We start from the raw sequence: 27,462 nt of genomic DNA on the forward strand, positions 1-27,462 counted from the left end.
ACTGCAGCACGAGAGGAGAGAGACGGGAAATAACTGCAGCACGAGAGGAGAGAGAGACGGGAAATAACTGCAGCACGAGAGGAGAGAGAGAGACGGGAAATAACTGCAGCACGAGAGAGAGAGAGACGGGTAATAACTGCAGCACGAGAGAGAGAGACGGGTAATAACTGTAGCACGAGAGAGAGACGGGTAATAACTGCAGCACGAGAGAGAGAGAGACGGGAAATAACTGCATCACGAGAGGAGAGAGAGACGGGAAATAACTGCAGCACTAGAGGAGAGAGAGATGGGAAATAACTGCAGCACTAGAGGAGAGAGACGGGAAATAACTGCAGCACGAGAGGAGAGAGAGACGGGAAATAACTGCAGCACGAGAGAGAGACGGGTAATAACTGAAGCACGAGAGGAGAGAGAGACGGGAAATAACTGCAGCACGAGAGAGAGAGACGGGAAATAACTGCAGCACGAGAGGAGAGAGAGACGGGAAATAACTGCAGCACGAGAGGAGAGAGAGAGACGGGAAATAACTGCAGCACGAGAGGAGAGAGAGACGGGTAATAATCGCAGCACGAGAGAGCGAGAGAGAGACGGGAAATAACTGCAGCACGAGAGAGCGAGAGAGAGACGGGAAATAACTGCAGCACGAGAGAGAGACGGGAAATAACTGCAGCACGAGAGAGAGAGACGGGAAATAACTGCAGCACGAGAGGAGAGAGACGGGAAATAACTGCAGCACGAGAGAGAGACGGGTAATAACTGCAGCACGAGAGAGAGAGACGGGTAATAACTGCAGCACAAGAGGAGAGAGACGGGAAATAACTGCAGCACGAGAAGAGAGAGACGGGTAATAACTGCAGCACGAGAGAGAGAGAGACGGGTAATAACTGCAGCACGAGAGAGAGAGACGGGTAATAACTGCAGCACGAGAGAGAGAGAGACGGGTAATAACTGCAGCACGAGAGAGAGAGAGACGGGTAATAACTGTAGCACGAGAGAGAGACGGGTAATAACTGCAGCACGAGAGGAGAGAGACGGGTAATAACTGCAGCACGAGAGAGAGACGGGTAATAACTGTAGCACGAGAGAGAGAGAGACGGGTAATAACTGTAGCACGAGAGAGAGACGGGTAATAACTGCAGCACGAGAGAGAGAGAGACGGGTAATAACTGCAGCACGAGAGAGAGACGGGTAATAACTGCAGCACGAGAGAGAGAGAGACGGGTAATAACTGTAGCACGAGAGAGAGACGGGTAATAACTGCAGCACGAGAGAGAGAGAGACGGGAAATAACTGCATCACGAGAGGAGAGAGAGACGGGAAATAACTGCAGCACTAGAGGAGAGAGAGATGGGAAATAACTGCAGCACTAGAGGAGAGAGACGGGAAATAACTGCAGCACGAGAGGAGAGAGAGACGGGAAATAACTGCAGCACGAGAGAGAGACGGGTAATAACTGAAGCACGAGAGGAGAGAGAGACGGGAAATAACTGCAGCACGAGAGAGAGAGACGGGAAATAACTGCAGCACGAGAGGAGAGAGAGACGGGAAATAACTGCAGCACGAGAGGAGAGAGAGAGACGGGAAATAACTGCAGCACGAGAGGAGAGAGAGACGGGTAATAATCGCAGCACGAGAGAGCGAGAGAGAGACGGGAAATAACTGCAGCACGAGAGAGCGAGAGAGAGACGGGAAATAACTGCAGCACGAGAGAGAGACGGGAAATAACTGCAGCACGAGAGAGAGAGACGGGAAATAACTGCAGCACGAGAGGAGAGAGACGGGAAATAACTGCAGCACGAGAGAGAGACGGGTAATAACTGCAGCACGAGAGAGAGAGACGGGTAATAACTGCAGCACAAGAGGAGAGAGACGGGAAATAACTGCAGCACGAGAAGAGAGAGACGGGTAATAACTGCAGCACGAGAGAGAGAGAGACGGGTAATAACTGCAGCACGAGAGAGAGAGACGGGTAATAACTGCAGCACGAGAGAGAGAGAGACGGGTAATAACTGCAGCACGAGAGAGAGAGAGAGAGACGGGTAATAACTGTAGCACGAGAGAGAGACGGGTAATAACTGCAGCACGAGAGGAGAGAGACGGGTAATAACTGCAGCACGAGAGAGAGACGGGTAATAACTGTAGCACGAGAGAGAGAGAGACGGGTAATAACTGTAGCACGAGAGAGAGACGGGTAATAACTGCAGCACGAGAGAGAGAGAGACGGGTAATAACTGCAGCACGAGAGAGAGACGGGTAATAACTGCAGCACGAGAGAGAGAGAGACGGGAAATAACTGCAGCACGAGAGGAGAGAGAGACGGGAAATAACTGCAGCACGAGAGAGCGAGAGAGAGACGGGAAATAACTGCAGCACGAGAGAGAGACGGGAAATAACTGCAGCTCGAGAGAGAGAGACGGGAAATAACTGCAGCACGAGAGGAGAGAGACGGGAAATAACTGCAGCACGAGAGAGAGACGGGTAATAACTGCAGCACGAGAGAGAGAGACGGGTAATAACTGCAGCACAAGAGGAGAGAGACGGGAAATAACTGCAGCACGAGAAGAGAGAGACGGGTAATAACTGCAGCACGAGAGAGAGAGAGACGGGTAATAACTGCAGCACGAGAGAGAGAGACGGGTAATAACTGCAGCACGAGAGAGAGAGAGACGGGTAATAACTGCAGCACGAGAGAGAGAGACGGGTAATAACTGTAGCACGAGAGAGAGACGGGTAATAACTGCAGCACGAGAGAGAGAGAGACACGGGTAATAACTGCAGCACGAGAGGAGAGAGACGGGTAATAACTGCAGCACGAGAGAGAGACGGGTAATAACTGTAGCACGAGAGAGAGAGAGACGGGTAATAACTGTAGCACGAGAGAGAGACGGGTAATAACTGCAGCACGAGAGAGAGACGGGTAATAACTGCAGCACGAGAGAGAGAGAGACGGGTAATAACTGCAGCACGAGAGAGAGACGGGTAATAACTGCAGCACGAGAGAGAGAGAGACGGGAAATAACTGCAGCACGAGAGAGAGAGAGACAGGAAATAACTGCAGCACGAGAGGAGAGAGAGACGGGTAATAACTGCAGCACGAGAGAGAGAGAGACGGGAAATAACTGCAGCACGAGAGAGAGAGACGGGTAATAACTGCAGCACGAGAGAGAGAGAGAGACGGGTAATAACTGCAGCACGAGAGGAGAGAGACGGGTAATAACTGCAGCACGAGAGGAGAGACGGGTAATAACTGCAGCACGAGAGAGAGAGACGGGTAATAACTGCAGCACGAGAGAGAGAGACGGGTAATAACTGCAGCCCCTCCTGCTCTGTGCTCGTTACCTGAGGTCCCCCCCCCCTTTGCGCTCGTTACCTGCAGAATAGATACCTGTCCTCACACTCATCAATTACACTCTATCCTCTCCACCATGGCCGAGACCACAGAGCAGGACACCAGGGGCACAAAGCTGGGGTGTGCAGGACAGTGGGCAGCAGCTTGGCGAGAAACACAAGATGATGGTCAATATTCCCGCGTTTTGGGGCTCGATGTAAGACTTCATGGGATCAGAAAAAGGTCAGGAATCAGCCCAGAAATACACAAGTTTATGAATGAGCTCCACTCCACAGTGTTTGGAGGAAGCAGATGGGACCCATGTATTGCAAGATTCTGGCCATCAACCCTCAGTAGAGCATTGAAGATGGGTTGTTGATGGGTCTTCCAGAAGGACAATGACCCAAAACACACAACCAGGACAACAGAGAAGCAGCTCCAGAAGAGACATCAAGGTTCTGCGGTTGCTTAGCCAGCCTTCAGACCGGAACCCAATCCAAATTCTATGGAGGAGCTGAAACTCAATGTTACCCAGCGACAGCCCCGAAACCTGAAAGATCTGGAGAAGATACTGAATGAAAAAGCCACAACCCCGGCTACAATCTACAAGAGACGTACGACCTCGAAAAAAAAATTACCTCCCCATTCTGTAAATTGGCATTGTATCAAATCCTTATGGTTGGTAGTTTAGGCAGTGATGGAATTGGGATGCGTAACACTGAGAGACATCCATCGTTCGGCTGCAGAGTAGAAGCGAGTACTAGTACGGCTGGGGGAAGATTTATTGGCACTTCCATAAATAGGAGGATCTGCCCTCGGCACGAATATAAAAACACATGATAAAAACAGGGTCAGCGTCCTGGAAGGACCCAGGAGACGTCCGGCCGCCATTATATAAAAACTTTGTTCAGAGCTTGTGACACGGGAGTCCTGTCCAGCAGACGAGCCCTCCGCACAGGTGGTCAAATCTTCTCCACATAATTCCCTGGAAATAGACCGTCCCGACCTCGAATTCTGCCTTGCCACCAGCCTGAAGGATCTGCAGGAGAGGAAGATGGAATTAAGTCAATCACGGATCCCATCCAACCCTCGGTGAAAAGGAATCAAAGCAACTAAGAACTTCTCCCAACACTGGAAGAGGATTTTGTACGTCGCCCAAGCACCAAATCATGTATGTACAACAATCAGCTGTGACTAGCGCACCTTCTCGGACTATCTCCAGGATGTCCTCGGCATTGAAGCTTAGCTCATCTGTGTCCTGTGCGTCGTAGGCATACAACGCACGGCAGCGGGGTAGTTGAGGCTGAGGCTTGGGTTTTGGCGTTGGCTTGGATCTCCCTCCACCTGGCACCGGTTTTACTTCCTTTGAGAGCCTCCGCTGGAGTCTAAAAGACAATACTCACATGAAAGCAACAGCTCCCTATGTGCTGTGTTCTCAATCCTCGTCCATTGTTCTCTTTGGTCCAATAACCCTCCTTGCACCATTCTTACCCTGCAACTCCCTGATCGGGAACATTCATGAAGCCCAGGTCCATGTTGGCAGGTGTGACTTTGGCCCTAGGACTGGCGCCTTGTCGAGGTAGACTCGGCTGCTCCACGCTGCTCTGTCTGGAAGTGAATGACATTCTTTGGGTATGTCGGAGACGCGGGTTCCTGCTGCCTCCGTTGGCTGTTGCTGCTCCTAGGACCCAGATGAAATACGTTACTGCATGTCGTAGACGGATGAGCCTCTAGGAGGGATCCCTGGTTGTAGGTCACTCACCACGACCTGTTGCTTTACCCCGACCATCCAGATACTGGCTTTTTCGGTTATCTTTCCTAGTGGGCCCTATAGAGAGGAGAGAGAAAGGAATGTATTTCTTCCAATTGTCCCCCCACATCCGCTCTCTACAAATCAAGATCTTACTAGAGTTTGCCGGTAATCCTGCCCCGATGCTGACCACCAGCGCCTTTCCAGATATTTTGAGTGAAGCAACATCGCCCCCTCCGGGCTGAAACTGTATCTGCCGAGACCCGGCAGCTCCCCATGGTGTCCAACCTTCTTTCTTCACCTTAAACTCCAGCCTATAATGGGAGGAAACCTAAATCCTTTTGTATCTCTAGGAAAAATTATTCAGAGTCAATCTTTTACAAAACTTACTGGTTGCTGAATCTTAGCGGCAGCTTCTTTTGTGTGCTCTCCTCAAAGCGCTTATAGAGAAGGCTTAGGAACTCCGTCTTAAAGACGCTCTCCAGGACACTGTCGTACTGCGCCTCGTGGATAATTAGGAAGTCGTCCTGCAGAGAGCTGTGGAGAGTCCGACATTACAGGTAGATCCACGTATATTGATTTAGTGGCTAGAGCCTTTAGTTACCTTAAAGACACAGACTGGATATCCTTCAGCTCGATCTTCCTCTTCAGAACCTCTTTTATTTGTCCCTTCTCTGGACCTTGTTTTACTTTCTCTCGACCAATCAGGTACAGAAACTTGGGAGTCAACACCAGGTCTCGCTTCAGCGTCTACATCAGATGGAGATTGTTAATGGTATCGTCCCTCATGGCAGTGACAGAGCGCACGGGCCGGGGGCTTTACCTTGAAGCGTCGATCATACTTCACCACCGTTTCCGCAAAGTCAATGCGCTCTCTGCGTCCTACAAACTGGCGCAGCTCTGGCCTTCCATCCAAACCAATGTAATCTCCAACAAAGTTCCTGTTGATGCTGTTCCTCCGTCTTTCCTTCTTGTTCAGGACGACACTGGAAGCTGGAGCCAGACAGGATTTAGGTTGTGACCGCGGTCAGACATAGATCACCAGGTGCCCTCTACCCGTCCTCGACCTACCTTCTTCTCTCATGCGGATGTACTTGCGTACCGCTGTGTGCTTGCGCCAGGCTTTCTGAATCACCCGTGCAAAGCCGTCATATTTCCTCTCCCTCATTTCTTCTAACAAGAAGAGCTACGTACACGATACATCTATGAGGTGCTGAACGTACACCATGCCTATACAAAAGCCCACTCCACTACTTACAGATTCTGGGGCTTTGATGAACACCTTGGTTTTGCCCAGCTGGTACTGATCAGAGTCCATGTTGACTGATTTGAGAAGGTGCAGAACCCCTTTCTTCTCATCTCCTCTCCATTCTGGCCAGGTCTCCCGTGTCAATATGGCATACCTACAGATAGAAAAGCCATGAACCTGCCGATACCAGTGAAGTCTACACCAATCTATGTACATGCAGCTCATCGCTATATACCGGTTCAGGAACTTCTGGAAGATTCTACGATACGCGTAGCCTGCACGTCTCACACGGATGTTCTCCCGGAGACCTAAATATTCCACCTGATGTTTCACTCTATGAGGAAAGAATACTGGGAATGAGATACCTTGTGTACGGAGTGGCAGACTAAACCCCTCAAGTCCAGCTACCTGCTGTCCTCCCAGTCCCGAGGTTTCTTGGTTTCGTTGGGTTTGATGCAGCGTATGTAGTGGGGAGTGCACTTCATTAATGTTTGTACCAAATCATTGGCTTGTTTCTATAGGGAGAGATAATATTTAGGTCCCTATTAACATAAAGAAGGGTTCAGAGCCCCCACAGCAAAGACCTCAGCGCCCCCTCTATACCCCAGACGTCTGTAATACAGATGCAAGATACAGATGGACCCTGAAACTGAAATAAGGACCTTTGTTTCTTAGACCGGGTCTGAACCTAAGAGCCTTCTCTACAACACTCCGATAGAGAGACGCAGAACTGTACATAGAGACCCAGACACCAAACCTACAGACCCAACAAAGCCACACCGAACCCTACAGACATACCCAAAAATAGAGGCACAGACTCCGATAGACGCAGTACTGTACGTACAGACCCAGACACCAAACCGACAGACCCAACAAAGTGACACCGAACCCTACATACATATCCAAAAATAGAGGCACAGAAACCTCATCAGACTCCGACAGAGAGACGCAGTACTGTACACACCCCAACATACCCAAAAAACATACAGCCCCATTATGTGCAGACCCGTGGTACCAAAATGTACGTAGACATTCCGACAGAGACTCTGAACCGCACCTACACACCTCGAAAACGTAACACAGAAGCCAACCCAGATAAACATCCAGGAACATTACGAAGAACCTCAGAGAAACTGACGTGTAGCCCAAAAGAGAAACTATGGGACCCAACAGAATCACAGGAAGACCCCACTATAGACCGCATAGACCCCTACAGAGGGGGAGGGTCACCTTGATCTTGCTGCTGGCTGTGGTCGGACGTCCCTTCTTATCTGCGTTGAGGTTTTCTGGGAAGCGATCTCTGATGAAGGGTCTGGACCACAGAAGACAGGAGGCAGATGTGATGGATTACATGATCCCACTGTCCCCAATTCAGCTACTAAACTTAAGTTATGGACAGGTAAGTTACGGACTTACAGTTCACTGCTTTGCATCAGTTCAATGAGGTCGGTAAATAAGACGTCTCTGTTCCGCTCACAAAATCCCTCGGCGGTGTAAGAGACCTGGATAAGGAGGATCACAGAAGGGTTAAAATTCTTCCACCATATAGTAAATAATAGCGCCCTCCACAGTGCAGCGTGATCCACAACACCACCCAAATCATCCCTCACCCAAGTCCTAACAAACCAATTCCCGCAGGACCTCCCCAGAAGCTCCAGGTTCTGCCTCACCTTCCCGGCATAGTGATGGATGATGAATCCTTTATTCCAGCTGTTAAAGTGCTCGTGGGTCCCGATGGCCGCCTGGAGCTTCTGCAGCAGCGTCTGGTCGGCGCCTTCTCCCTTCGCGTGCATGGTGGCACAGACGTCGTCCAAGACGCTCATGATACCTGGAGGACTCTGGAAAGGCAGAACGTGGGTGATAGAAGATGGCGGAAGTCTCCAGAAGGAAGGCGCAGGCACAGATGTACTTACCAATTTGTTCTCGATCAGGTCACATACTATTTTGTTGTTAAAATACTCAATGGGACTCCAGCGGATCCCCTCCTGCACATACTCCTCCTGGAAGAGAAGAGGAATGGGTCAGCCGGACCACCACCAGAGGAGACGCTGTAGCCCCAGAGCAGGGGTCAGCCGGACCACCACCAGAGGAGACGCTGTAGCCCCAAAGCAGGGTTCAGCCGGACCGCCACCAGAGGAGACGCTGTAGCCCCAGAGCAGGGGTCAGCCGGACCACCACCAGAGGAGACGCTGTAACCCCAGAGCTGGGGTCAGCCGGACCACCACCAGAGGAGACGCTGTAGCCCCAGAGCAGGGGTCAGCCGGACCACCACCAGAGGAGACGGTGTAGCCCCAGAGCAGGGGTCAGCCGGACCACCACCAGAGGAGACGCTGTAGCCCCAGAGCAGGGGTCAGCCGGACCACCACCAGAGGAGATGCTGTAGCCCCAGAGGAGGGGTCAGCCGGATCACCACTAGAGGAGACGCTGTAGCCCCAGAGCAGGGGTCAGCCGGACCACCACCAGAGGAGACGGTGTAGCCCCAGAGCAAGGGTCAGCCGCACCACCACCAGAGGAGACGCTATAGCCCCAAAGCAGGGGTCAGCCGGACCACCACCAGAGGAGACGCTGTAGCCCCAGAGCAGGGGTCAGCCGGACCACCACCAGAGGAGACGCTGTAGCCCCATAGCAGGGGTCAGCCGGACCACCACCAGAGGAGACGCTGTAGCCCCAGAGCAGGGGTCAGCCGCACCACCACCAGAGGAGACGCTGTAGCCCCAGAGCAGGGGTCAGCCGGACCACCACCAGAGGAGACGCTGTAGCCCCAGAGCAGGGGTCAGCCGGACCACCACCAGAGGAGACGCTGTAGCCCCATAGCAGGGGTCAGCCGGACCACCACCAGAGGAGACGCTGTAGCCCCAGAGCAGGGGTCAGCCGCACCACCACCAGAGGAGACGCTGTAGCCCCAGAGCAGGGGTCAGCCAGACAACCACCAGAGGAGACGCTGTAGCCCCAGAGCAGGGGTCAGCCGCACCACCACCAGAGGAGACGCTGTAGCCCCAGAGCAGGGGTCAGCCAGACAACCACCAGAGGAGACGCTGTAGCCCCAGAGCAGGGGTCAGTTACACCATCACCAGAGGAGACGCTGTAGCCCCAGAGCAGGGGTCAGCCGCACCACCACCAGAGGAGACAGCAGGCCCTGGGCGTGGACAGACACCTCACCTGCTCGGCCTTCAGTGTCAGCTCGATGAAGATCTGCTGGAGCTTTTCATTCACAAAATTTATACAGAATTGTTCAAACCCATTTTTCTGTCAAGGAATAAAAAAAACTTCAGGATTAACCTGAGAATCACCCGCAATACCCCACAGCCTCAGGCACACCAGCAATACCCCCCCCCCCCCACAGCCTCAGGCACACCAGCAATATCCACCCCGCCACAACCTCAGGCACACCAGCGATACCCCCCTCCCCCACAACCTCAGGCACACCAGCGATACCCCCCCCCCCCGCCCACAACCTCAGGCACACCAGCAATACCCCCCCCCACAACCTCAGGCACACCAGCAATACCCCCACACACACACACACAACCTCAGGCACACCAGCGATTTCCCCCCCCCCCCCCCCCACAACCTCAGGCACACCAGCAATACCCCCCCCCCCCCACAACCTCAGGCACACCAGCAATACCCCCCCCCCCACAACCTCAGGCACACCAGCAATTCCCCCCCCCCCCACAACCTCAGGCACACCAGCAATTCCCCCCCCCCCCCACAACCTCAGGCACACCAGCGATACTCCCCCCCCCCCCACAACCTCAGGCACACCAGCGATACTCCCCCCCCCCCCACAACCTCAGGCACACCAGCAATACCCCCCCACAACCTCAGGCACACCAGCAATACCCCCCTCCCCCACAACCTCAGGCACACCAGCAATACTCCCCCACCCCCCAACCTCAGGCACACCAGCAATACTCCCCCCCCCCCCAACCTCAGGCACACCAGCAATACCCCCCCCCCCCACAACCTCAGGCACACCAGCAATACCCCCCCCCCCACAACCTCAGGCACACCAGCAATTTCCCCCCCCCCCCACAACCTCAGGCACACCAGCAATTCCCCCCCCCCCCCACAACCTCAGGCACACCAGCGATACTCCCCCCCCCCACAACCTCAGGCACACCAGCGATACTCCCCCCCCCCCCCACAACCTCAGGCACACCAGCAATACCCCCCCCACAACCTCAGGCACACCAGCAATACCCCCCTCCCCCACAACCTCAGGCACACCAGCAATACTCCCCTCCCCCACAACCTCAGGCACACCAGCAATACTCCCCCCCCCCACAACCTCAGGCACACCAGCAATACTCCCCCCCCCCCACACACAACCTCAGGCACACCAGCAATACCCCCCCCCCCCACAACCTCAGGCACACCAGCAATACCCCACCCCCCAAAACCTCAGGCACACCAGCAATACTCCCCTCCCCCACAACCTCAGGCACACCAGCAATACTCCCCTCCCCCACAATCTCAGGCACACCAGCAATACCCCCCCCCCCAGCCTCAGGCACACCAGCAATACCCCCCCCCCCAGCCTTAGGCACACCAGCAATACCCCCCCCCCAGCCTCAGGCACACCAGCAATACCCCCCCCCCCAGCCTCAGGCACACCAGCAATACCCCCCACACACAACCTCAGGCACACCAGCAATACCCCCCCCACACAACCTCAGGCACACCAGCAACACCCCCCACACCCCCCAGCCTCAGGCACACCAGCAATACCCCCCACCCCCCACAACCTCAGGCACACCAGCAATACCCCCCCCCCAACCTCAGGCACACCAGCAATACTCCCCTCCCCCATAATCTCAGGCACACCAGCAATACTCCCCTCCCCCATAATCTCAGGCACACCAGCAGTACCCCCCCCCCCCCATACATCATCAGTGATACAAGTCGTACCTGAAAGATCTCAAATCCATAAATATCTAGGACCCCGATGTTATATTCTTCTATGTCCTTCCGCATCGCTTTATTAACAGCCTGGAGAGACAGAAAGTAATGTATAGGGCAGCACGGTATGTATACATGGGGGCGGGAGAAATGTGTGTCCCCGCCTCTTATACATGGGGGCGGGAGTAATGTGTGTCCCCGCCTCTTATACATGGGGGCGGGAGTAATGTGTGTCCCCGCCTCTTATACATGGGGGCGGGAGTAATGTGTGTCCTCGCCTCTTATACATGGGGGCGGGAGTAATGTGTGTCCCCGCCTCTTATACATGGGGGCAGGAGTAATGTGTGTCCTCGCCTCTTATACATGGGGGCGGGAGTAATGTGTGTCCCCGACTCTTATACATGGGGGCGGGAGTAATGTGTGTCCCCGCCTCTTAGACATGGGGGCGGGAGTAATGTGTGTCCCCGCCTCTTAGACATGGGGGCGGGAGTAATGTGAGTCCCCGCCTCTCACACATTGGGGGCTGGTGTAATGTAAGTCCCCGCCTCTCACACATCAGGGGAGGGTGTCATGTGAATCCCCGCCTCTCACACATCAGGGGCTGGTGTAATGTGAGTCTCTGCCTCTCACACATCGGTGGCTGGTGTAATGTGAGTCCCTGCCTCTCACACATCGGTTGCTGGTGTAATGTGAGTCCCCGCCTCTCACACATCGGGGGCTGTTGTAATGTGAGTCCCCGCCTCTCACATATCAGGGGCTGGTGTAATGTGAGTCCCCGCCTCTCACACATCGGGGGCAGGAGTAATGTGAGTCCCCGCCTCTCACACATCGGGGGCAGGAGTAATGTGAGTCCCCGCCTCTCACACATCGGGGGCAGGAGTAATGTGAGTCCCCGCCTCTTATACATGGGGGCGGGAGTAATGTGAGTCCGCGCCTCACACACATCGGGGGCTGGTGTAATGTGAGTCCCCGTCTCTCACACATCGGGGGCTGGTGTAATGTGAGTCCCCGTCTCTCACACATCGGGGGCTGGTGTAATGTGACTCCCCGCCTCTCACACATCGGGGGCTGGTGTAATGTGAGTCCCCGCCTCTCACACATCGGGGGCTGGTGTAATGTGAGTACCTGCCTCTCACACATCGGGGGCTGGTGTAATGTGAGTCCCCGCCTCTTATACATGGGGGCGGGAGTAATGTGAGTCCGCGCCTCTCACACATCGGGGGCTGGTGTAATGTGAGTCCCCGTCTCTCACACATCGGGGGCTGGTGTAATGTGAGTCCGCGCCTCTCACACATCGGGGGCTGGTGTAATGTGAGTCCCCGTCTCTCACACATCGGGGGCTGGTGTAATGTGAGTCCCCGTCTCTCACACATCGGGGGCTGGTGTAATGTGACTCCCCGCCTCTCACACATCGGGGGCTGGTGTAATGTGAGTCGTTGTCTCTCACACATCGGGGGCGGGTGTAATGTGAGTCCCTGCCTCTCACACATAATAGAATGTACAGGGGTACAGTATATAATAGAATGTACAGGGGTACAGTATATAATAGAATGTATGGGGTACAGTATATAATAGAATGTATGGCGATACAGTATATAATATAACGTATAGGGGTACCGTATTTAATAGACTGTATAGGGGTACAGTATATAATTTAATGTATAGGGCTAAAGTATATAATAGAATGTATAGGGGTACAGTATATAATTTAATGTATAGGGCTAAGTGTATAATAGAATGTATGGGGGTACAGTATATAATAGACTGTATAGGGGTACACTGTATATTAGAATGTATGGGGTACAGTATATAATAGAATGTATGGTGATACAGTATATAATATAACGTATAGTGGTACAGTATATAATGGAATGTATAGGGGTACAGTATATAATGGAATGTATAGGGGTACCGTAAATAATAAAATGTATAGGGGTATAATATATAATAAAAAAAGTATAGGGGTACATTATATAATTTAATGTATAGGGGTAAAGTATATAATAGAATGTATAGGGGTACACTGTATATTAGAATGTATGGGGTACAGTATATAATTGAATGTATAGGGGTACAGTATATAATAGAATGTATAGGGGTACAGTATATAATAGAATGTATAGGGGTACAGTGTATAATAGAATGTATAGGGGTACAGTATATAATAGAATGTATAGGGGTACAGTATATAATAGAATGTATAGGGGTACAGTGTATAATGTATAGGGTAAAGTATATAATAGAATGTATAAGGGTACAGTATATAATAGAATGTAGGCGGTACAGTATATAATGTATAGGGTAAAGTATATAATAGAATGTATAGGGTACAGTATATAATAGAATGTATGGGGTACAGTATATAATAGAATGTATGGGGTACAGAATATAATAGAATGTATAGGGGTACAGTGTATAATGGAATGTATGGGGGTACAGTATATAATAGAATGTATAGGGATACACTGTATAATAGAATGTATGGCAGTACAATATATAATATATCGTATAAGGGTACAGTATATAATTTAATGTATAGGGGTACACTGTATATTAGAATGTATGGGGTACAGTATATAAAAGAATGTAAAGGGGTACAGTGTATAATAGAATGTATAGGGGTACAGTATATAATGTATAGGGGTAAATATATAACAGAATGTAAGGGGGTAAAGAATATAATAGACTGTATGGGGGTACACTGTATAATAGAATATATGGCAGTACAGTATATAATAGAATGTATAGGGGCACAGTATATAATAGAATATATAGGGGTACAGTATATAATATATCCTATAGGGGTACAGTACATAATAGAATGTATGGCAATACAGTATATAATATATCGTATAGGGGTACAGTATATAATGGAATGTATAGGGGTATCGTATATAATAAAATGTATAGAGGTATCGTATATAATAAAATGTATAGGGGTATCGTATATAATAGAATGTATGGGGGTACAGTATATAATAGAATGTACAGGGGTACAGTGTATAATAGAATGTATAGGGTAAATTGTATAATAGAATGTATAGGGGTACTGTATATAATAGAATGTATAGGGGTAAAGTATATCATAGAATGTATAGGGTTACAGTATATAATGTATAGGGGTACAGTATATAATAGAATGTATGGGGTACAGTATATAAAAGAATGTATGGGGTACAGTATATAATAGAATGTATGAGGTGCAGTATATAATAGAATGTATAGGGGTACAGTATATAATAGAATGTATGGGGGTACCGTATATAATTTAATGTATAGGGGTATCGTGTATAATAAAATTTATAGGGTATAGTATATAATAGAACGTATAGGGGTACCGTATGTAATAGAATGTATAGGGGTACAGTATATAATTTAATGTATAGGGGTAAAGTATATAATAGAATGTATGGGTACAGTATATAATAGAACGTATGGGGTACAGTATATAATAGAACGTATGGGGGCTAGAGTACATAATAGAATGTAAAGGGGTACAGTATATAATATAATGTATAGGGGTAAGTATATAATAGAATGTATAGGGGTGCACTGTAAAATAGAATGTATGGGGTACAGTATATAATAGAACGTATGGGGGCTACAGTACATAATAGAATGTAAAGGGGTACAGTACGTAATAGAACGTAGGTGGTACAGTATATAATAGAATGTATAGGGGTACCATGTATAATAGAATGTATAGGGGTACCATGTATAATAGAATGTATAGGGGTACAGTATATAATAGAATTTATAGGGTACAGTATATAATAGAATGTATAGGGGTAAGTATATAATAGAATGTATAGGGGTACAGTATATAATAGAATGTATAGGGGTACAGTATATAATAGAATGTATAGGGGTACAGTATATAATAGAATGTATAGGGGTACAGTATATAATAGAATGTATAGGGGTAAGTATATAATAGAATGTATAGGGGTACAGTATACAATAGAATGTATAGGGGTACAGTATACAATAGAATGTATAGGGGTACAGTATACAATAGAATGTATGGGGGTACAGTATATAATAGAATGTAAAGGGGTACAGTATATAATAGAATGTATAGGGGTACAGTATATAATAGAATGTATAGGGGTACAGTATATAATAGAATGTATAGGGGTACAGTATATAATAGAATGTATAGGGGTACAGTATATAATAGAATGTATAGGGGTACAGTATATAATAGAATGTATAGGGGTACAGTATATAATAGAATGTATAGGGGTACAGTATATAATAGAATGTATAGGGGTACAGTATATAATAGAATGTATAGGGGTACAGTATATAATAGAATGTATAGGGGTACAGTATATAATAGAATGTATAGGGGTACCATGTATAATAGAATGTATAGGGGTACCATGTATAATAGAATGTATAGGGGTACAGTATATAATAGAACGTATGGGGTACAGTATATAATAGAATGTATAGTGGTACAGTATATAATAGAATGTATAGGGGTACAGAATATAATAGAATGTATAGGGGTACAGTATATAATAGAATGTATAGGGGTACCATGTATAATAGAATGTATAGGGGTACAGTATATAATAGAACTTATGGGGTACAGTATATAATAGAATGTATAGTGGTACAGTATATAATAGAATGTATAGGGGTACAGTATATAATAGAATGTATAGGGGTACAGTATATAATAGAAAGTATAGGGGTACAGTATATAATAGAATGTATAGGGGTACAGTATATAATAGAATGTATAGGGGTACCATGTATAATAGAATGTATAGGGGTACAGTATATAATAGAATGTATGGGGTACAGTATATAATAGAACATATGGGGGCTACAGTACATAATAGAATGTAAAGGGGTACAGTATATAAAAGAATGTATAGGGGTACCATGTATAATAGAATGTATAGGGGTACCATGTATAATAGAATGTATAGGGGTACAGTATATAATAGAATTTATGGGGGTACAGTATATAATAGAATTTATGGGGGTACAGTATATAATAGAATGTATAGGGGTAAGTATATAATAGAATGTATAGGGGTACAGTATATAATAGAATGTATAGGGGTACAGTATATAATAGAATGTATAGGGGTACCATGTATAATAGAATGTATAGGGGTACAGTATATAATAGAATTTATGGGGGTACAGTATATAATAGAATTTATGGGGGTGCAGTATATAATAGAATGTATAGGGGTGAAGTATATAATAGAATGTATAGGGGTGAAGTACATAACATAATGTATGGGGGTACAGTAAATAATAGAATGTATAGGGGTACCGTATATAATAGAATTTATGGGGGTACAGTACATAATATAATGTATGGGGGTACAGTAAATAATAGAATGTATAGGGGTACAATGTATAACAGAATGTATAGAATGTATAGGGCAACAGTATATAACAGAACGTATAGGGGTACAGTATATAATAGAATGTATAGGGGTACAGTATATAATAGAATTTATGGGGGTACAGTATATAATAGAATGTATAGGGGTACAGTATATAATAGAATGTATAGGGGTACAGTATATAATAGAATGTATAGGGGTACCATGTATAATAGAATGTATAGGAGTACAGTATATAATAGAATTTATGGGGGTACAGTATATAATAGAATTTATGGGGGTGCAGTATATAATAGAATGTATAGGGGTACAATGTATAACAGAATGTATAGAATGTATAGGGCAACAGTATATAACAGAACGTATAGGGGTACAGTATATAATAGAATGTATAGGGGTACAGTATATAATAGAATTTATGGGGGTACAGTATATAATAGAATGTATAGGGGTACAGTATATAATAGAATGTATAGGGGTACAGTATATAATAGAATGTATAGGGGTACAGTATATAATAGAATTTATGGGGGTACCATACATAATATAATGTATGGGGGTACAGTAAATAATAGAATGTATAGGGGTACAATGTATAACAGAATGTATAGAATGTATAGGGCAACAGTATATAACAGAACGTATAGGGGTACAGTATATAATAGAATGTATAGGGGTAAGTATATAATAGAATGTATAGGGGTACAGTATATAATAGAATGTATAGGGGTGAAGTACATAACATAATGTATGGGGGTACAGTAAATAATAGAATGTATAGGGGTACCGTATATAATAGAATTTATGGGGGTACAGTACATAATATAATGTATGGGGGTACAGTAAATAATAGAATGTATAGGGGTACAATGTATAACAGAATGTATAGAATGTATAGGGCAACAGTATATAACAGAACGTATAGGGGTACAGTATATAATAGAATGTATAGGGGTACAGTATATAATAGAATTTATGGGGGTACAGTATATAATAGAATGTATAGGGGTACAGTATATAATAGAATGTATAGGGGTACAGTATATAATAGAATGTATAGGGGTACCATGTATAATAGAATGTATAGGAGTACAGTATATAATAGAATTTATGGGGGTACAGTATATAATAGAATTTATGGGGGTGCAGTATATAATAGAATGTATAGGGGTGAAGTATATAATAGAATGTATGGGGGTACAGTAAATAATAGAATGTATAGGGGTACAATGTATAACAGAATGTATAGAATGTATAGGGCAACAGTATATAACAGAACGTATAGGGGTACAGTATATAATAGAATGTATAGGGGTAAGTATATAATAGAATGTATAGGGGTACAGTATATAATAGAATGTATAGGGGTGAAGTACATAATATAATGTATGGGGGTACAGTAAATAATAGAATGTATAGGGGTACCGTATATAATAGAATTTATGGGGGTACAGTACATAATATAATGTATGGGGGTACAGTAAATAATAGAATGTATAGGGGTACAATGTATAACAGAATGTATAGAATGTATAGGGCAACAGTATATAACAGAACGTATAGGGGTACAGTATATAATAGAATGTATAGGGGTAAGTATATAATAGAATGTATAGGGGTACAGTATATAATAGAATGTATAGGGGTACAGTATATAATAGAATTTATGGGGGTACAGTATATAATAGAATGTATAGGGGCACAGTACATAATATAATGTATAGGGGCACAGTATATAATATAATCTATAGGGGTGCAGTAAATAATAGAATCTATAGGGTGCCGTATATAATAGAATCTATGGGGTGCCGTATATAATAGACCGTATAGGGGTACAGTGTATAATAGAACGTATAGGGGTACAGTATGTAATAGAACTTATGGGGGTACAGTATATAATAGAACGTATGGGGGTACAGTATATAATAGAACGTATGGGGGTACAGTATATAATAGAATGTATAGGGGTACAGTAAATAATAGAACGTATATGGGTAAAGTATATAATAGAATGTATAGGGTAAAGTATATAATAGAATGTATAGGGGTACAGTATATAACTGAATGTATGGGGGTACAGTATATAATAGAATGTATGGGGGTACAGTATATAATAGAATGTATAGGGGTACAGTATATAATAGAATGTATGGGGGTACAGTAAATAATAGAATGTATAGGGGTACCGTATATAATAGAATTTATGGGGGTACAGTAAATAATAGAAAGTATAGGGGTACAATGTATAACAGAATGTATAGAATGTATAGGGCAACAGTATATAACAGAACGTATAGGGGTACAGTATATAATAGAATGTATAGGGGTAAGTATATAATAGAATGTATAGGGGTACAGTATATAATAGAATTTATGGGGGTACAGTATATAATAGAATTTATGGGGGTACAGTATATAATAGAATGTATAGGGGTAAGTATATAATAGAATGTATAGGGGTACAGTATATAATAGAATGTATAGGGGTACAGTATATAATATAATGTATGGGGGGTACAGTAAATAATAGAATGTATAGGGGTACAATGTATAACAGAATGTATAGAATGTATAGGGCAACAGTATATAACAGAACGTATAGGGGTACAGTATATAATAGAACGTATAGGGGTACAGTATATAATAGAACGTATGGGGTACAGTATATAATAGAATGTATAGGGGCACAGTATATAATAGAATGTATAGGGGCACAGTATATAATAGAATGTATAGGGGCACAGTATATAATAGAATCTATAGGGGTGCAGTATATAATAGAATCTATAGGGTGCAGTATATAATAGAACGTAAAGGGGTACAGTGTATAATAGAACGTATAGGGGTACAGTATGTAATAGAACTTATGGGGGTACAGTATATAATAGAACGTATGGGGGTACAGTATATAATAGAACGTATGGGGGTACAGTATATAATAGAATGTATAGGGGTACAGTATATAATAGAACGTATATGGGTAAAGTATATAATAGAATGTATAGGGTAAAGTATATAATAGAATGTATAGGGGTACAGTATATAACTGAATGTATGGGGGTACAGTATATAATAGAATGTATGGGGGTACAGTATATAATAGAATGTATAGGGGTACAGTATATAACTGAATGTATGGGGGTACAGTATATAATAGAATGTATGGGGGTACAGTATATAATAAAATGTATAGGGGTACAGTATATAACTGAATGTATGGGGGTACAGTATATAATAGAATGTATGGGGGTACAGTATATAATAGAATGTATAGGGGTACAGTATATAATAGAATGTATGGGGGTAAAGTATATAATAGAATGTATGGGGGTACAGTATATAATAGAATGTATGGGGGTACAGTATATAATAGAATGTATGGGGGTACAGTATATAATGTATAGGGGTACAGTATATAATAGACAGGGCTGTATAATTGGTGGTAAAGTAATTTTAGGATCAGCCCATAAAATACTCTGCGACCCCTATAGATTCTATACTGTGCTCATATCATGGGGCGGGGCTTCGGTTGTCCTCACCTCTACCAGGTAATCGAAGAGTCGCGTGTACAGGGCCTTGGAGAGGGCGTCCCGGGTGAAGCACGCCTGCTCCACGTTCAGGGTCACGTCGATGACCTCCGACCTGCCGCCCCATTTACTGTCCATTTTTCGACTGGTCAACTTCTCTCTCAGCCGCGACTGGTCAATGCCGAGGAGGTAGGCGGGGAAAGCCAGGACTGCGGGGAGAGGGAAGGGTTAATGCGCGGCCCCCCCAGCCCCCCGCAACCCCCCCGTGCACCTCTCACTCACAGTCCTCGCTCTCCACCACCGCGTAGTTACCGCTCTCCCGAAAACAGATGTTCCCCAGGTGCAGGATCCCGGCCACAATCTGCAGGACCGAGGCCTGAGCCTCATGGGAGAGGCCCACCACGTCCATGGCCGCCTGCGGGAGGAGGAGGAGCTTAGAAGGTCAGGGGCCACCGGCGGGGGTCCTTACCGAATATCACCCACCATGGTCTCCGCAAACTCCTGCCGGTCACTGACGTCCTCCACCTTGTAGACGGCCGATTGGTTCAGATAGAAGTAATAATCCGGAGCCGTGACCCCCAGGTTCTCCCGATCCTCCGGGCTGACCCCCTCCAAGAGCTGCAGGGGGGGGAAGTGCAAGGGGTCACCGCAGGGGAGGGGCCCTGAGACCAACCGCTAAGGGGGAGGAGCCCGGAGCCCCAACCGCTAAGGGGGAGGAGCCCCGAGCCCCAACCGCTAAGGGGGAGGAGCCCGGAGCCCCAACCGCTAAGGGGGAGGAGCCCGGAGCCCCAACCGCTAAGGGGGAGGAGCCCCGAGCCCCAACCGCTAAGGGGGAGGAGCCCCGAGCCCCAACCGCTAAGGGGGAGGAGCCCCGAGCCCCAACCGCTAAGGGGGAGGAGCCCCGAGCCCCAACCGCTAAGGGGGAGGAGCCCCGAGCCCCAACCGCTAAGGGGTAGGAGCCCCGAGCCCCAACCGCTAAGGGGTAGGAGCCCCGAGCCCCAACCGCTAAGGGGTAGGAGCCCCGTGCCCCAACCGCTAAGGGGTAGGAGCCCCGAGCCCCAACCGCTAAGGGGTAGGAGCCCCGAGCCCCAACCGCTAAGGGGTAGGAGCCCTGAGCCCCAACCGCTAAGGGGGAGGAGCCCTGAGCCCCAACCGCTAAGGGGGAGGAGCCCTGAGCCCCAACCGCTAAGGGGTAGGAGCCCTGAGCCCCAACCGCTAAGGGGGAGGAGCCCTGATCCCAACCGCTAAGGGGGAGGGGCCCTGAGCCCAACCGCTAAGGGGGAGGAGGCCCTGATACCAACCGCTAAGGGGGAGGAGCCCTGATACCAACCGCTAAGGGGGAGCAGGCCCTAATACCAACCGCTAAGGGGGAGGAGGCCCTGATACCAACCGCTAAGGGGGAGGAGCCCTGATACCAACCGTTAAGGGGGAGCAGGCCCTAATACCAACCGCTAAGGGGGAGGAGCCCTGAGCCCAACCGCTAAGGAGGAGGAGTCCCTGAGCCCAACCGCTAAGGGGGAGGAGTCCCTGAGCCCAACCGCTAAGGGGGAGGGGCCCTGAGCCCAACCGCTAAGGGGGAGGAGTCCCTGAGCCCAACCGCTAAGGGGGAGGGGCCCTGATGCCACGCCTACCTGGTAGAAGATGTGGAAGTTCCTTTCCCCCGAGTTCTGACTGACGACCCGTGACTTCTCCAAGAGGAAATTAGAAATCTTCCCCCCGTCCGGTTCTCCTCCGCGGCTGAACTGGATCTCAAAGTATTTACCCTGCGGAAAAGGAGGAGGAGGAGGAGGAGGAGGAGGAGGAGGATGGGACAACACTGCAGAGCATCACTTAATCTGCATAATATTACACCAGGACAGACCTGCAGAGCATCTACCATATATTCTGCAGCACATCACTCCCCCTGCAGAGGATTGCACTATTGGCCCCTCTGCAGAGCATCTACCATATATTCTGCAGCACATCACTCCCCCTGCAGAGGATTGTACTATTGGCCCCTCTGCAGAGCATCTACCATATATTCTGCATCACATCACTCCCCCTGCAGAGGATTGTACTATTGGCCCCTCTGCAGAGCATCGCCTCCTGACACTCACGAATCTGCTGGAGTTGTTGTTCCTCACGGTCTTGGCGTTCCCGAAGGCTTCGAGCAGCGGGTTGGACTTGAGGATGATGTCCTTCACTTGCTGCGAGAAGAGAGAGAAGAAGAGATGAGCTGCAGGAGGGAGAGGGACCCGGCCCCCCCCCCTGATCCCCCCCCTGACCCCCATCCCGACCCCCCCCCTGACCCCCATCCCGACCCCCCCCCTGACCCCCACCCTGACCCCTCCCCCGATCCCCATCCCGACCTCCACCCTGATCCCCCCCCCTGACCCCCATCCTGACCTCCACCCTGACCCCTCCCCCGATCCCCATCCCGACCCCGATCCCCACCCCGACCCCCACCCCAGCCTCCACCCCGACCCCCCCCCCTGACCCCCATCCCGACCTCCACCCTGACCCGACGCCCACCCCGACCCCCACCCTGACCCCCCGTACCTGCACTTTGGCCCCTCCGCCGGACACTTTGGAGACGTAGCCCATGATGTACTTTGCTGCGACCGTCTTCCCGGCTCCGCTCTCCCCGCTGCAGGAATAGAAGATGTGAGAGCCCCCCCTTATACTGCCTCACCCCCTCCCCTTATACTGCCTCACCCCCCCCCTTATACTGCCTCACCCCCCCCCTTATACTGCCTCACCCCACATCTAGCCCCCCCCCTTATACTGCCTCACCCCCCCCCTTATACTGCCTCACCCCGCATCTAGCCCCCCTTATACTGCCTCACCCCGCATCTAGCCCCCCCCTTGTACTGCCTCACCCCGCATCTAGCCCCCCCCTTGTACTGCCTCACCCCGCATCAAGCCCCCCCCCCTTGTACTGCCTCGCCCCGCATCTAGCCCCCCCCTTATACTACCTCACCCCGCATCTAGCCCCCCCCTTGTACTGCCTCGCCACACATCTAGCCCCCCCCCTTATACTGCCTCACCCCGCATCTAGCCCCCCCCTTATACTGCCTCACCCCCCCCCTTATACTGCCTCACCCCACATCTAGCCCCCCCCTTATACTGCCTCACCCCACATCTAGCCCCCCCCCTTATACTGCCTCACCCCACATCTAGCCCCCCCCTTATACTACCTCACCCCACATCTAGCCCCCCCCTTACACTGCCTCACCCCACATCTAGCCCCCCCCCTTATACTGCCTCACCCCGCATCTAGCCCCCCCTTATACTGCCTCACCCCACCATCTAGCCCCCCCTTGTACTGCCTCGCCCCGCATCTAGCCCCCCCTTGTACTGCCTCACCCCACATCTTGCCCCCCCTTGTACTGCCTCGCCCCGCATCTAGCCCCCCCTTGTACTGCCTCGCCCCGCATCTAGCCCCCCCTTGTACTGCCTCGCCCCGCATCTAGCCCCCCCTTGTACTGCCTCGCCCCGCATCTAGCCCCCCCTTGTACTGCCTCGCCCCGCATCTAGCCCCCCCCTTGTACTGCCTCGCCCCGCATCTAGCCCCCCCTTGTACTGCCTCGCCCCGCATCTAGCCCCCCCTTGTACTGCCTCGCCCCGCATCTAGCCCCCCCCTTGTACTGCCTCGCCCCGCATCTAGCCCCCCCTTGTACTGCCTCGCCCCGCATCTAGCCCCCCCTTGTACTGCCTCGCCCCGCATCTAGCCCCCCTTGTACTGCCTCGCCCCGCATCTAGCCCCCCCTTGTACTGCCTCGCCCCACATCTAGCGCCCCCCCCCTTGTACTGCCTCGCCCCGCATCTAGCCCCCCCTTGTACTGCCTCGCCCCGCATCTAGCCCCCCCTTGTACTGCCTCGCCCCGCATCTAGCCCCCCCCCTTGTACTGCCTCGCCACACATCTAGCCCCCCCTTGTACTGCCTCGCCCCGCATTTAGTGCCCCAAGGACTCCCCTTGTACTGTATGTCCCCACGGGGGTCTCCCCCTGTCCTGTATGCCCCCACCCCCGGGTCTCCCCCTGTCCTGTACGCCCCCCCCCCCCGGGGTCTCCCCCTGTCCTGTACGCCCCCCACCCCAGGTCTCTCCCTGCAGGACGCACCTGATGATGACGCACTGGTTCTCTCCGTCGATCAGCATGTTGCGGTACATGGCGTCCGCCAGGGCGTAGATGTGGGGGGGATTCTCATATTGAGCCTGTGAAGGATTACACAGCGTCAGGCGGCCCCCCATTCATCACCCCCCAGGAGTCACACTGCAGTACCGGCTCCGACCACAGGGGGCGACAGAGCGCAGGAGAAAACACCAGGTCACATGACACAGAGGCGCAGGGGCCACCAATCAGAACGCAGGAGAAAACACCAGGTCACATGACACAGAGGCGCAGGGGCCACCAATCAGAACGCAGGAGAAAACACCAGGTCACATGACACAGAGGAGCAGGGGCCACCAATCAGAACGCAGGAGAAAACACCAGGTCACATGACACAGAGGAGCAGGGGCCACCAATCAGAACGCAGGAGAAAACACCAGGTCACATGACACAGAGGCGCAGGGGCCACCAATCAGAACGCAGGAGAAAACACCAGGTCACATGACTCAGAGGAGCAGGGGCCACCAATCAGAGCGCAGGAGAAAACACCAGGTCACATGACACAGAGGCGCAGGGGCCACCAATCAGAACGCAGGAGGAAACACCAGGTCACATGACACAGAGGCGCAGGGGCCACCAATCAGAACGCAGGAGGAAACACCAGGTCACATGACACAGAGGCACAGGGGCCACCAATCAGAACGCAGGAGGAAACACCAGGTCACATGACACAGAGGAGCAGAGACCACCAATCAGAGCGCAGGAGAAAACACCAGGTCACATGACACAGAGGCGCAGGGGCCACCAATCAGAACGCAGGAGAAAACACCAGGTCACATGACACAGAGGCGCAGAGACCACCAATCAGAACGCAGGAGAAAACACCAGGTCACATGACACAGAGGCGCAGGGGCCACCAATCAGAACGCAGGAGAAAACACCAGGTCACATGACACAGAGGAGCAGGGGCCACCAATCAGAACGCAGGAGAAAACACCAGGTCACATGACACAGAGGAGCAGGGGCCACCAATCAGAACACAGGAAAAAACACCAGGTCACATGACACAGAGGAGCAGAGACCACCAATCAGAGCGCAGGAGAAAACACCAGGTCACATGACACAGAGGCGCAGGGGCCACCAATCAGAACACAGGAGGAAACACCAGGTCACATGACACAGAGGCTCAGGGGCCACCAATCAGAACACAGGAGGAAACACCAGGTCACATGACACAGAGGAGCAGGGGCCACCAATCAGAACGCAGGAGGAAACACCAGGTCACATGACACAGAGGCGCAGAGACCACCAATCAGAACGCAGAAGAAAACACCAGGTCACATGACACAGAGGCGCAGGGGCCACCAATCAGAACGCAGGAGAAAACACCAGGTCACATGACACAGAGGAGCAGGGGCCACCAATCAGAGCGCAGGAGAAAACACCAGGTCACATGACACAGAGGAGCAGGGGCCACCAATCAGAACGCAGGAGAAAACACCAGGTCACATGACACAGAGGAGCAGGGGCCACCAATCAGAACGCAGGAGGAAACACCAGGTCACATGACACAGAGGCGCAGGGGCCACCAATCAGAACGCAGGAGGAAACACCAGGTCACATGACACAGAGGCGCAGAGACCACCAATCAGAACACAGGAGGAAACACCAGGTCACATGACACAGTGGTGCTTGCGTGGGGGGGGGGGGGGGAGTCACGTCCTCTGACCCGAGGGGAAACTAAAACCAAAATATTCTACAACTGCACGAAGAGTCCAAAATCCGGACCACCCAAACATCTGACATACAGAGCGAGGGGTACACACAGCCCCAGCCAGACCACCACATACACCGCCGCGGGTACAGGGCACACAGGGGGGTACAGGGCACACAGGGGGGTACAGGGCACACAGGGGGGTACATAGAGGGAAACACAGGCGGGTACAGGGCATACAGGGGGGTACAGGGCACACAGAATGGTTCAGGGCACACAGGCGGGTACATAGAGGGGAACACAGGCGGGTACAGGGCATACAGGGGGGTACAGGGCACACAGAATGGTTCAGGGCACACAGGCGGGTACAGGGCATACAGGGGGGTACAGGGCACACAGGCGGGTACAGGGCACACAGGCGGGTACAGGGCACACAGGCGGGTACAGGGCACACAGGCGGGTACAGGGCACACAGGGGGGCACACAGGGGGGCACACAGGGGGCACACAGGGGGGTACAGAGCACACAAGGGGTACAGAGCACACAGGGGGCACACAGGGGGTACAGAGCACACAGGGGGTACAGAGCACACAGGGGGTACAGAGCACACAGGGGGTACAGAGCACACAGGGGGGCACACGGGGGTACAGAGCACACAGGGGGGCACACAGGGGGTACAGAGCACACAGGGGGGCACACAGGGGGTACAGAGCACACAGGGGGGCACACGGGGGTACAGAGCACACAGGGGAGCACACAGGGGGGCACACAGGGGGTACAGAGCACACAGGGGGGTACAGAGCACACAGGGGGGTACAGAGCACACAGGGGGGTACACAGCAAACAGGGGGTACAGAGCACACAGGGGGGCACACAGCAAACAGGGGGGTACACAGCAAACAGGGGGGTACACAGCAAACAGGGGGGTACACAGCAAACAGGGGGGTACAGGGGGCGCTGCGGGTACACTAGCATGAGATCTGTACTCACCGCTCCCTGGTACATCTCTATCTCCTTATCGGTGAAATACGGCAACTGCTTGAAGGGGTTCACAGAGATGAGAACCGGACCAATGTATGTCTGATAGGATAAGGAAAAGGAGACCCCAATACAGGACCCTACACCATGACCCTACACCATGACCCTACACCATGACCCTACACCATGACCCTACACCATGACCCCAATACCGGACCCTACACCATGACCCTACACCATGACCCCAATACCGGACCCTACACCATGACCCTACACTATGACCCTACACTATGACCCTACACCATGACCCCACAGAGACCCCAATACAGGACCCTATACCATGACCCTATACCATGACCCTACACCATGACCCTACACCATGACCCTACACCATGACCCCAATACCGGACCCTACACCATGACCCTACACTATGACCCTATACTATGACCCTACACCATGACCCCACAGAGACCCCAATACAGGACCCTACACCATGACCCTACACCATGACCCTACACCATGACCCTACACCATGACCCTACACCA

At 50.0% G+C, this 27,462-nt stretch overlaps 1 protein-coding gene across 1 annotated transcript; it reads right to left on the reverse strand.

Annotated features, from left to right (window-relative positions):
- Positions 1-4,092: 4,092 nt before the first annotated feature.
- LOC140069095 (unconventional myosin-Ie-like) lies at positions 4,093-27,011 on the reverse strand. The gene is made up of 26 exons (XM_072114422.1): positions 26,928-27,011; positions 24,233-24,327; positions 22,670-22,757; positions 22,228-22,317; positions 21,763-21,894; positions 20,615-20,749; positions 20,414-20,546; positions 20,144-20,340; positions 11,239-11,319; positions 9,487-9,573; positions 8,241-8,327; positions 7,998-8,165; positions 7,744-7,829; positions 7,558-7,639; positions 6,736-6,842; positions 6,563-6,661; positions 6,337-6,481; positions 6,150-6,264; positions 5,902-6,071; positions 5,683-5,828; positions 5,469-5,615; positions 5,235-5,392; positions 5,091-5,156; positions 4,820-5,009; positions 4,532-4,713; positions 4,093-4,367 (listed from the first exon to the last, which is right to left on the reverse strand). The coding sequence occupies exons 1-26, from the start codon at positions 26,940-26,942 to the stop codon at positions 4,291-4,293; spliced, it is 3,078 nt and encodes a 1,025-aa protein (XP_071970523.1). The 5' UTR covers positions 26,943-27,011; the 3' UTR covers positions 4,093-4,290.
- Positions 27,012-27,462: the final 451 nt, after the last annotated feature.

The sequence above is a fragment of the Engystomops pustulosus genome, chromosome 7 (genome assembly GCF_040894005.1).
Source record: "Engystomops pustulosus chromosome 7, aEngPut4.maternal, whole genome shotgun sequence".
NCBI classification, from domain to species: Eukaryota; Metazoa; Chordata; class Amphibia; order Anura; family Leptodactylidae; genus Engystomops; species Engystomops pustulosus.